Source organism: Stylophora pistillata, chromosome 12 (assembly GCF_964205215.1).
Source record: "Stylophora pistillata chromosome 12, jaStyPist1.2, whole genome shotgun sequence".
Taxonomy (NCBI): Eukaryota; Metazoa; Cnidaria; class Anthozoa; order Scleractinia; family Pocilloporidae; genus Stylophora; species Stylophora pistillata.
Genome location: NC_142530.1, coordinates 21334563 through 21347765, shown reverse-complemented (window position 1 = coordinate 21347765; position 13203 = coordinate 21334563). Strand labels below are relative to the sequence as shown.

Below are 13203 nucleotides of genomic sequence, written 5' to 3'. Positions count from 1 at the left end.
TCGAAACTAGCTGGAGATTTATTCTAGATTCATCTGATGAGGCCAAGCGCGGGAAAAAAGGAAACTCGGGTCAATTAACGAGGCTTTTGTTACTTAAATGTGTGAGTGTATGAAGGTGCAAAAAAAATATAGCAATAAAAACTCAATAAAGTAGGCTGAGCCTTTAGGCAAAGATTTCATTAAAAAAAGCAACGCATACTGTTTATCATTGTTTTTCGTAGTAACAGTAATGTAGTTTGACGTCCTTCGTAATAAAAGACGCTGGTATCTCTCCATGGTATGAATTTTTGTTTTCTCGGTCTTCACAGTCCCAGAATAACCACTCTTCTGTAACACGCATGCCCAAAACTGCCTCGCAACGGTTTGAGTGCTTTAAGAGGAAAAAAGGCTCGCGAATGGGCAGTTCGATAGGGTTTTCCGCTGACCCATCTGATCGACAGCAGAAACGCAAAATAGTGTCCTTGCTGTATTCACCGTCAGGTAAAACGCCATCAGCCATGTTGTCGTTTTTCGTGTCCTCGTCGTCCCATTTGATCTCTCCTTCATGAAACCCTGTCGTAAACAAGATAATACTACCTTGAAACCATTCACTCGGTTGTATGTATTTTGATTGTCTCATCTTAGTATTCATATGCCTTTTTTGGTCCGGGATTCAATCCCATCATCATCACAGTTGACATCAGAACCAAGTTCTTAAAGACCCTTTTCCAGGCTGGAAACCGATCGAAATACACAATTTTCGGAGGAGTGAGACCACATAACACAAAGAAAAACACCAAGAGAAAAAGAATGAGAACCAGCAACCTTTTCGCGCAAAACAGCACAAGGTTCATGGACTACAAAGGAGGAGGGTAAGCGCACATACGGTCGCTCACTAGGGTGAAAAACTTAAAATCACAACCTCTACACCTTACCATTTGGGCACGTTCCCTTTCTGTATATACAATATTGCCCGGATGGCCAAAGTCTTCCCCCAACTATATTTGTCTTTACACAGAAATGCTGAGTAATCTGGGTAGGAGTCTTATCTCCTTTCAAGTGAAGTGGACTGGACCAACTGCTTCGTGGGCCTGTTTCCTCTGTGTCTTGCCTATGATAACCCTCTGACCATGAGAACTCACTCGTAGTTGGGCAGCCACTATTTGGCATTGGCAAACCATAAGTTCCTCTGGGCCACGACACTAGAGTTGATAATTAATGAAAAAAAGTTTCCAGAACATTAAATTTTACATTAATGGTGCATTTTTGAGAAACAGAATCGGGATTGAGAGAGATAGATGTCAACATTTATCATGGTAATACACAAATATGCGAATGCATATCAGGGCTAAAACCGCAATAATACTACAATTAGAACAGTTTTTTCCTAGTAAATATGATTAGATCGAATTTGGTCCAACACTTCTTTCACCCCCTCCATCCTCTCCAAAAACTAGATGCAAACTAAAAACCAACGAAGCTTTGCCTCAATTCCTTTTTCGCACGCTTCTGGAAGATTTCCCTTCGTACTTGGAATTCACATTAGCTCCTGTTGATATTCCCTTCGTTCTGACTGGGCTTTTGTTTTACGTGACTTGATTGCAAGACTCTCTTTTGAAGGTCAAGATGAAGGCACGAAAACCATTGTGTTAAAAAGTTACTCACCGGTCTCAAATAGATACAAATGAATAAAACTTTCTTTGACGATCCACTTTCCAAAGTCGGCTGTAGATGCAACGCATGAGTAGTTACCGACATCTTCCTTCGAAACATTTGTTATATGTAATGAAAAACTCCCTCGTCTCTTTGGGAGGAATTTGACAACGGCTCTCTTGTTTGAGCTTTTTTCTATCTCCTGGCCTTCAAACTTCCACGTAATTAAGGTATCGAGAGCTTTCACCCTTCGACCAACGCACGTCAAAGTAACATTGGAACCCTCGCTGGTCACTACGTAGGGATGACGTGCCTTAATGACTGGGAGGATTACAGAGACACCTGTATACAGAAAAGGCCACAGGCTAAGACTATTATACTATCAGCAGTTATTGCTACAAGAACGAAAAAAGATGCAATTGAAACTCACTTTCTTCCTGAAGTGACAGCTCTATATTCTCCTTTGCCTCAAGCATCTTTGCCCCGTGTAAGTTGTAGACTTTGCAGGTGTAAGTACCTACATCATTATCTGAAACATTCTTGATGTTTAGAGAAAAGTTTCCTTTTCTTTCAGCCGTCCAATAGTGTGGCTTAGCGATTATTACTCTATTACTGCTTTTTAGTTCTTGTCCGTTGAATTCCCAGGAGAATACGGTCTTACGCCGGTTTACCCTCGTGGCAAGGCATGAAAAGGTTACAGTGGAACCTTTTCTAGCAACAACAGCCTTATCGACCCCCGAGATCTTAGGCCCTAGAGCAGCAACACCTGATATTAAAAAAATGGTAAAAGCAACAATACAAATTAAGAGTTTTATTGACTTGAGCGTTTCGCTGTCGCTTTCCGAGATCAGTTGACTTGATAATGGCATGGAACTTCAAAGGAAGGCGGGACATAAATTTGTTGTATTTATACATTGCTTCCCCACTCTGAGACTTTAAAGAAAACTTCTAGTAGTATTGAAGTGAGCCATTGTGGTACCAATTAGTTATTTGTCAGCGTTTCGAAGTCGCTTTCTGAGACAGACTTATGAATTGCACATAGCTTCAAATGAAGGCAGAACAAACACTTATGCATTCCTTTCCCAATCTATGGCTCAAAAGAAATCTCATGGAAGTTAGTCTGTCACTGTGGTACGAATTAATCATTCTGAAAATACGTCTAAAACTGTCGTCATTAAATTTCAAGTCCAGTCTAGAAAACAAATATGCGTTGTGACCGGTGAATTGCGAATTTTTCCTTTATTTCCGCCTGATGAATTCCATTACAATAGAGATTGATGGGAACATAAAATGAAATAGCAAGTTGAGCTCGAAACCTGACCTATCCCTCATAGTTTGCGTATTATTAAAAGGCGCAGTGACATAATTGTCTCCCGTTTCTGTTGAAAGGGGGTCTTATGCATAAATATGACCTAATAGTCAGGTCTAAGAGGCTTTGTGGCCCATTGTCTCGAACGACAGGAGCAAATCCAGGTTTCCGTCGCAGAATAAAGGAGCCAGGCTCCCAGTAGATGGGACGCCAGTCCATTGAAGGTAGCTCCGTCTACCTTTTTTACGCTAACGTTATCTGAAAGAAACTCTCCTGAGCGGAGAGACACGAACACTGAGGAAGCGTTTGGTGCATGAGCACAACACAACTGCGGACAGGATTCGAACTCGTATGTTTTGACCATACTACAGTCATTTTTAAGCGATCGGTGAGAATGAAACAGTACATGTATATGCGTGTAATAAGTATAACAAAGTTTTACAGGTGTAAACGGACAATAAGAACATACAAAGAGAAAAAAATAATTTAAAGCTAATCAAAAACCTTTGCACAAACTGAATAACATTGTACATGGAGTGCTGGTCTCCGGCAGTTCTTTAATAAAAATATTTCGCAGATTAGAGAGTCAAATTTGTTCACGCACTTTTTTAGAACGCTAAAATCAATTTTAAAACTCTTTGGAACCAAAGATTGCTTATCACAAAAATGCTTGCCAATTGAAGAGGAGTACTAAGAGTTTTTGTGTTCTTGAACACGATGCAGATGGCGGTGTGTGAAACCAACATAGCCCGAATCGCACAAGTCACATTTAAATGAAAATGAGTCACTATTTCGGAAATTACATCTAAATGTGGATTAACATTGCTAGGAAGTTTTTAATTGCGTGCAAGAGGGCTGCAAAGATGAAATTGATTGAAACGAAACGGATAGAGAGCTGGCTGTGCGAAGATCAGATGTTACGTAAGAAAAAAAGCTGCGGTTGCTCTTCATGATGAGGTAAAATCATTTCATAACCGCTCTAATGTTCAAGGCTAATTTCTAGGTACTCCAGTCGGGGGCTTACTAAAGAGGGTGGCTGGAGTGGGGACTAACCAGGGCCCATTCAGGGTCACAATCAGAATCACAAAGCGCCGTATAACGTATACATTTCCTCCATGAGAAAGAGATTAAATGTGTGATAATACGAGAATATAACCATTTTCGCAGCACTCTCACTATAACATTATGGATTTTCATTCTTTTTCGATTAGCGAAAGGGGTGGAGGGTTTATTTCAAAGGAAGGCTGAATAGAGTTTATAAAAATCAGGTGCTCAACGTTTTTCTCAAGATAACGACCTCATCACCATCAGAAGACTAAAGGAGCGAATACATCGTGAGACGAACGATCATACTTTTCTACGATCTTGGGTATGATGTAAAACAAAACTTTATCCCGAGTCCAGGGAGATCCCGCAGAAGAATTATTTTGGGGAAAAATCAATTAAAGTTATTTAAAGCACGAAAGCCTACTTTACAGAGCCAATTTTAAACGATCACCCTGTTTCATAGGATAAATCCGGACATGCTCGGGCATGTCAAGAGCAGCCCACGTGTGAACTAATTGAGTTTACAGGTGAACGTTTTTCTCGGGTAATTTGACTCCTTTTCAAAACAAAAATAGTTTAATCTCACCTGAGATTAAGTAGTAATGTCCTAAAATACAAGCGATAAAAAGAGCTCCTCGGAAGGTCATTTTGGCATTCCCCCAAACAAGTGCAGTAAAGAGAATATTCATCTGAATTCTTTTTATTTGCAATTTACGAAAGCAAAAGTTACGCACTCATCTACAGCTGAGAATGTGGTTAACAATAGATATTTTTTGACAATAATTGGAAATTCCTAAACTTGGCTGGCACTATATCAAATTTATTGTCTGAAACTCCTGACACTTTCTGCAACGATTCTGTAACGACTCTGAAACGATATTTTTGTTTAACAATGAGATCGCAACCACCTTGTGTTTCACTTTTCTCCACGCATTACAGAATATGAACTTCCAAGACTGGAATTCCTTCTTGTCTTATAAAAATCAAACTTAAATGTACCGAATGAGTAGATTAACTACAAAGATTTCAAACACACTAATAGTCGTATGTAGACTTCGACAAAATAATTCATCTCATCCGAGTCATTTTTTTTTTAAGTCAATCAGACTTTTCCTAAAGGAAAACTCTTTACACATCGCAAAAAACGAAAATATGTAGGCAAGTTTAACAATTTATCACAGAGGGGCAAATATTTCTGTAAAATTCTTAGAAACGAATTTAAAGGGAAGATAAAGATCAAACCTCTGGCGTCAAAGTTCTCTTTTTACAGGAGGTTCATATCTCTAAGGCTAACACGTGCAATTACGCAGAACTTCTTTGTTTCCAAGATAACCCATCATCAAAAATATGTAAACAGTCAAACGCTTTCTTAAATTGTATTTTGAAAGTTTGACACGAAATATTCGTTGAAACTGAAACAATGTCATCCCCTTTTTCAATTACTTTAGCTTGCGCGTGAGTTTGCGCCACTTAAGGCTCTGACTTAAACAGTTCTTTCCCACGCCTCTCGACCGTGTTACAAGATCCCTTCTTCTCCAAAGGGTTGTATTGGATGTTAGATAACTAAGTTTACTATTTCGAATTTCTTTAATCCTTAACCTTTCTGTACTTATCTATAGATGGATATTGAAAAAGCGAGATTCGAAATTTGTTGCTTAAAGAGGAACCTTATTCCTGTTCTTCTGACCTTATTTTCTTCCTGGATGAAATACATCCGTTTGACATCTTCTCCATGTGTATACATCTATGCCTGCGTAACCCCGGTTCGAAACTGCACAAAGCAAAGGAATATACACTTTTTTGCCATGAAATATTCTTACCGTATTAGAGAAGACCGAAGCTGCCTTAAGGTCCTAAGTGTCTTAGATTGATATAGGTTACGAATCGAAAATCCCTCACGCAAACTTGTTTCCTGTCTACGTCAGGTTACTGACGTAAAGGGGTTGGGCGCTTACTAAAAACTCTACACAGGAATATGCAGCACGAGTCGAAACGTGGTAATCCACGCTGGAAGTCACTACTGAGTGAGAGAAACGATTAATCAAACTTAATTTTCAAGATTTTTGTCACGATGACTAACCCGAACCTTTTCTACGACATAAACATTCTATACATACATTTTCTTTTCACTGAAGGCGTCGAACTCTGGAACTGACTTCGCTACGAGTGCGTCTACCGTAAGCACGAGGATTTCGCACTTAATCATCGATGCGTTTGATCTACGCTTCAAGTTTAGATTAACCATGTTTCAAGACCAAGACAATTACAACGACGAGCTAGTTTTCATTAAAGAGTTGGCGAGGTGGAATACACACGCTGAGAAATTTAATAACTTTCCAAATAATCTTGATGCAACAGAATTAAACGAGCGAAACTGAAATGTCATGGGTCAGTTTTTTTCATTATTATTTTTTTTCTTTTTGTTTTTCACTATTAAATGTTACATCACATATTTAGTGTCATGATACGAGAAAACAAAGGTTCATTAACTGCGTATACGTGGAGAATACTGAACACTGATTGAATCATATGGCACACATAAGCGCTCTAAACGACACATAATCCTTAGGTATTATTGCCACACGTTTACCAAACAGTAAGCATCGGAACTACAGCACAATAATGACGATTGTTTGTATCACTCTTTCCCACTTAAGTTTCAAACCTTATTCAAAGCTTTGTTTAAACCATTACGCGTGCTGTAAAAAATTTTGTGTCAACTAAATTTTCTCCTATCTCTCTGTTCCACAAACTAATGACCGTTATTAGGATTATCCATTTTCAAACCTAGCGTTTTGTGACAGGTGTTAAATCAGTTTAGTTTACTTGCGATACATCTCATTATTGAATAACTGAGTTATGATAACTAGGAGACTTATCAAGGAATCCGCATGCCAAATGCAGATTTATCGGCTTGCTCCCGCAACCAAAGTGACTGACGTTCATTGAAGGTTTTATTGTAAGTAGGGCCCACATATTCTCGAATTACTGGTGGCTTTATTGACAAATAAATCAAGTAGTGTGAAAATGGGGAGTAGGGGAGGGGGATGATCCGCCACGATATCACAATGTCTGTATCAGGCTTCCATCACTCTCAAAGAACCCTGCTTAAAAATCACAAGCAAATATGATTCATTAAATTGTGCTTGTTGGTTAATCTACGACTTCAGCTTTCCACTTTACTTTTTCCAATCAACCCCTCCCCCCTGTTACTTCACTTTTGCTTTTATTAACGTCAATCTTTCCAAAGTGAAATTAATTTGATCTCGTGTGGAGAGCAGTTGAGGTTGTCCTTTAGGCAAGCCCTCGAAAGCCAGCAAAACATGAGCTTTTTCTTTTCACCGTTGCTGCTTGGAGCACTGTTGTAGATTTTAAGTAAGGGTACTTTCCTAAATGCAAAATGCATGTGTTAATAATATGGGTCTAAAGAAGGAAACAGCGGCAAGTCTAGTACTGGATTGATCCCGGTGAGATAGGCAGAAAAGAATTTGTTTCCTATCTGAAACTTGGCTGACGCGAGGTGAATCTAAGCAGTGTTGCGTTTTTGACTCTCCTGCAATTAACAACGTCCGTTCTGTTTAGAATTAATCTCGATCCTTTTTGTTTGCACGTCCAATATTTGAAAACTAACACAGTTAAAGTGGTCAGGAAGAAGCTGATAAATATCAAGCAAGTAACTTTTGAAAGTGAAAGTCATTCGCACACTGTTTTGCTTTACGGGCGTATCAAGATTTATTCTCCGCCAGTTGTCCTTGAGTCAGGCGAGCTTGGATATCATAGGAATAACATAACGAGGGACATTCACCCGAAGATAATGAAATCTGATTAACGACGATCTGGTATAGACACAAAGAAGAGTACCTCTTCCACTTGGTTCAAACCTAGCTGAAATAGCCCTCATTTGGCTGCCGCCCGTTTAAATAATTGTTTTGCGGCGGGTCCGGTGAGTTCTCTTCACAACTCATTCGATTTGTATTTTTTGCTTAGGGTGTGTGTGTTCCAAAATCAGAACTTGCAGAAATCTAATTAAATTTAAAAGCAAATAGATAATAATAATAATAATAATAATAATAATAATTATAATAATAATAATAATGATGATAATAATAATTCAATACTTATATAGCGCTAGGATTTCATAGGTAGATGCTTCCCAGCGTTTTAAAATATTTTCCAAATAAAATCTTATAAACTTTAGTTACAAAACAGCATATCTCCAAATATTCCTACTTTTCAGTCATTGAAAATATAACAGGTCGAAAGCAATACGAAATACCCTGTAGATGCATTTTTAACGCTAACTTAAAAATGTGCCCGTTATTTGCCCTAAAAATTTCAGACTGTAGTCTGTTCTAAAGCGCTGATACCGCCACGGTAAATCTGTGATCAGATATAAATCGCCTGTGTGATTTCGTGCCCTAAGACAGACACCTAGGAGGCCAAACTTTTTCTTTGTTACATGATCACGCGAGTTGTTAATCGAATTAAGAAATGAGTTCTTCGATACCTACGGATAGCGAGACAGTTTGGAAATTCAAGGTCAATTACGGAATGGAGTTTCATACTCAGACTTGTTACGGGTGGTTACATAGAACCAAATCATTTGCAACACGTTATGGATGTCGAAAGAGGGAAAGTTTCCAAGCGATCTATTCCTAACGATAAGACAGTTTAAAGGTGATAGTATAATTACACGACCTCAAACTATCATCAAATGGAAACACCCACGCTCACATGGAATACTTCCAAACCACATTCGCTTTTGACAATGAGTCAACTGTCACTTGTTCCTCTCAAAAGGAAGTTACGTGGATGATGAATTGAGTTTAATTTCAAAGACCAGTTAGATGGAAGGAAATAAAACAAACACGATATTTCCAATACAAAAAAAATGAGTCAGGTTTGTAAAAATGTCATGAAATATTTGAAGAAGTCTGTATCACAAATTCAAATCAGTAGTAGGTTTTTAAAAATAAAATGTTTAATAAGGGAAAAAACTGAAGAGCTCAAGGTCCTCAAGATATCCTTGACAAAAATTTTAAGCAGTCATTTTTCCAGCACAATACTTAACAAGATTCCATCCATGCTTGATAATTAATCATGATCTCCTTTTACCTACAAAAAGATCTTGTTTTCCACTCAAGCTGTGACTTAGAACTAACAAAAGACGTTTCACTGCATGCGAACAGGATGTTTTGAAAAGTGAAAATTAAATTCAGTTGACCTTTACTATCAGAGTACTTCAAAACCACGTGGAGACATTTAACTGAACTCCAGTCGAACTAATAAAGGATATGAGACTGGCAGGTGGACCCTAATGGAATTTCAAGAGAACGAAACACGAGTGAAACAAGATGCACTTTAATGCCTTCTCATTTTTAATTATAATTCCCATGACTCAGCATGAGTGATCTGGGGAAGATGGGGCGACTGTAGCAGTCTACGGCAGTTAATTAGAAATTTGTCACCAAAAACCTTTGATTTACAATCGCTTTTTGGCGCTGCCCGTTTCTAGTCAACATTCAAACGCCTTTGTTTGAATGTTTGAAGAGGTTAGTGATCACTGCCATCACTTAATCAGTGTCTTACCAACTCACTTTTGTAGCCTTACAAGCTTAATGAACCTTAAAGACGATTATAAGAGGAAAACAAATTTTCACCACAACTGACGAAAAAAATTGGATGCTTCCCTGAGTTCTTTTGATTCAAGATCATCGAAGAAAAAGGTAAATTGGATGCGTCACGATACCACGGACTCTCATAAATACTGAGGAGAGTTTTTACCTTTTCCCTGATGTCTTCTCCACGCCAAAGAGAGCGATGGAACCGCAGTCCCTGTAATTCCGTGAGTTTTTCCTTAACGGCTGTTCGCAAGGCGCCCGGGATAAATGCTAATGATTGCGCGGTATGCTGTGGGGGCGAAAAACATAGCTACCTCTGTTCTCCTTCAAAGTTATGCGTTATTATCAAGGCTTTCTCGGCAAGCGAGTATTCACCCATTGCTATCATTCCTCTTGGTTAATTTTTTCGAATTGAGTGTTACTGCTCTAAAGCCCGGATTTTCGGCGGTCAACAGCGCTATGATAGCACGAAAAGGTTCCAAGTAACCTTGATGCCTTGAATTCAAAAAAGCAACAACAGGATAAAAATCTGTTAGCCACACTGCTGACAAATAACTGATTGGTACCGCAGTGGCTGACTTCAATACTACTGGAGGTTTTTTTCAAAGCCACAGACTGCAATGTATAAATACGGAAGCAATGTATAGATACAACAAATTTATGTCCCGTCTTCTTTTGAAGCTGTTCACCATTATCAAGTCTACTGATCTCAGGAAGCAACAGCGAAACGCTCTTCTGTCAATAAAACTCTTAATTTCGTATTGTTGTTTTTACCTTTTTTTTTATATCAGGTATTGCTGCTCTAAGGTCTAAGATCTTGGGGGTTGATAAGGCTGTTGTTGCCCGAAAAGGTTCCGCTGTAACCTTGTTATGCCCTGCCACGAAGGTAAACCAGCGTAAGACCCTATTCTCCTGGGAATTCAACGGAAAAGGAATAAAAAGCAGTAATAGCGTAATAATCCCTGAGCCACACTATCAGAGAGCTAAAAGAAGAGGAATATTTCTCTAAACATCAAAAATGTTTCAGACAATGACCTGGGTACTTACACCTGCAAAGTCTACAACTTTCACGGGGCAAAGATATTTGAGGCAAAGGAAAATATAGAGCTTTCACTTCTGGAAGAAGGTGAGTTTTATCAATATTTTAATTTTCTTATAAGTTAAAAAGTGCTCCAGCTTATTCTGATGTATGCGTTCATTTAAAGAAGGAAGGAGAATTGCATCCTGTCTTCATGACGTGCAACACATCACAAACACACCGGCGCTCTTCACTCCCTGAAAAGTCTCCTTCTTTCCATCTCTTCATCTCTCCTTACCTCGTTCTCCACCGTTCATCTAGGAGAATTAACAAATGTTAAACACCACAGCGTACACTATTGAGTTATGGATGTACGCGGGAGGTTGCTAAGCACGGAAGAAGCGTAAGAGTCGCTCGAGGCGATAGCCGAGAGCGACTCTAGCTTCTTGAGTGCTTAGCAAACCTCCCAAGTGCATCCATAACTCAATAGTGTACGCTGTGGTGTTTACCATTTGTTTTATAACATAACATTGATACATTGTAGTTAAAGAGTTCCCTTTTATTTAACAAATCTTACGTGACCAGAAAAAACAAGCGCGCGCGGAAAAATAGTCTTTGCATTTGCTCACGTCAGCAGCGTACACCCATGGGTAAATGGGGGACGCTAAATTGACCAATCAGAGCGCGCGCTTTACTTTGGTTATGTTATAATAGAACGATGGGAGCCCATTTCGCGTCTATCCCAATTTACCCCATATGGATTGCAATAAGTAACGTGAATGATTTAGGCTGAATTTTCAACAACGTAGAAACCACGCTGAAAGCGTGATGTAAAAATTGGTGTCTCGCCCGTAAGGGTATCTTTCCTAAATCAATACCATTCTAAATATGGTGTCGAAGGCAGCCTCGATACGTAAACTGTGAGTTTCCCATCTCAGATCAACCTCCCTCGGTATTTGAAAGTGTACACAAGTCAACCCATTAAAGGTTCCTTTATTCTTCAAACAGTGCTTAATGTCACTTCCACGCAGACAAACATCACCCTCGACAAAGGAAGTACAACGACTCTCTACTGCCTGTAATTTTTTCAGAAGCTTTCCCTACGGAAATATATTGGCTTTTTAATGGAAAAATAGTGACTAAACCTGTAGCCTTGCACCACAAAGTAAATGGTGTGCCATTGGCAAATAAAGTCAAACGACTCAGCTATCCATTAGAGCTCAAACATGTAACCCTTGCACAAAGTGGAATCTACACTTGTGATACCAACTCCACTATTGCTTTACAAACACACGACATAGTAGTGAGTGTACATCGCACACAAGGTCCAGATTTGACCTCTTAACGAAAACTAAACTGTTTGTTGAAACTGCAGAGGCCACAAATGTTACGTTAAGTTTTAAACAAGAAAGTCGTCCAACGCTAAGGTGAAGTCTGCGTAAGAGACCACCCAGCATAGCCACGATAGACTTGTTACAAAGCAAGATGTAACATCACATACTCAGTGTCATGAAGCGAGAAAGCGAAAGTTCATTAACTGCCTTTACGCGGAGAATACTGAACAATTGAATCATATAGCACACATAAGCGCTCTAAAAGACATATAATCCTTAGGTATTATTGCCACGTGTTTGCCAAGCAGTAAGCATCGGAGCAACAGCACAATAATGACGATCATTTGTATCACCCTTTCCCACCAAAGTTTCGAACCTTATTTAAAGTTCTGTTTATAAAACATATGAAATGCTGTGCGTCAACTAAAACTCTTCCTATCTCTATGTTCTACAACCTACTAGCCTGTTGTTAGGATTGTCAATTTTCAGACCTGGCGTCTTGTGACAGGTGCTAAATCAGTTTAGTTTACTTGCGATACATCTCATTATTAAATAATTATGTAATGATAACCAGGGAGACATATCAAAGGATCAGCATGCCAAATGCGGATTTATCGGCTTGCCCAGCAACCAAAGTGATTGACTTTCATTGAATATTTAATTGATTGTATGCAAAGCTCATATATTCTCGATTTACTGGTGGCTTCATTAACAAGACTACAAAACAAATCAAGAAGTGTGACAAGGGGGGGAGGGGGATGATACGCCACGATATCACCGTGTTTGTATAAGACTTCCTTGAAAAAGACCGCGTAAGTGTCGCAGTAGCAATGAAATTGCTTCAGTGGAAGTCTCACTCTCAAAGAACTCTGCTTTTAAAAATCACAGACAAATATGATTCGTTAAATTGTATTTGTGAGCTAATCTACAACTTCCGCATTCCACTTCATTTTTTTGCAGTTAACCCCTCCCCCCCCCTTGTTACTTCACTTTTGCTTTTATTAACTTTACATCATGAGTCTTTCGAAAGTGAAAATTACCTCGATCCCTTGTGGAGAGCAGTCGAGGCTGTCCTTAGGCAAGCTCTCGAGCAGACGGCAAGGCCAGCAAAACATGAGCTTTCTCTTTTCACCGTTGCTGCTTGGAGCACTACTGTCGATTTTAGGTAAGGGTACTTTACTAAATGCAAAATGCACGTGTTAATAATGTGGGTTTAGAGAAGGAAACAGCGGCTCGTGCAGG

The 13203-nt window shown here is 39.1% G+C and overlaps 1 protein-coding gene across 2 annotated transcripts; it reads right to left on the bottom strand.

Moving 5' to 3' along the window:
- On the bottom strand, positions 1–4671 carry LOC148719229 (limbic system-associated membrane protein-like). 2 transcript variants are annotated; one of them, XM_088740724.1, is made up of 5 exons: positions 4575–4671; positions 2063–2398; positions 1645–1974; positions 915–1181; positions 1–552 (listed from the first exon to the last, which is right to left on the bottom strand). In XM_088740724.1, exons 1-5 carry the CDS (start codon positions 4633–4635, stop codon positions 206–208), a joined length of 1341 nt encoding a protein of 446 aa, XP_088596850.1. In that variant the 5' UTR covers positions 4636–4671; the 3' UTR covers positions 1–205. The 2 variants fall into 2 exon arrangements, with proteins under 2 accessions (XP_088596850.1, XP_088596851.1); XM_088740725.1 differs by lacking the exon at positions 4575–4671 and having other exon boundaries at positions 2063–4441.
- Positions 4672–13203: the final 8532 nt, after the last annotated feature.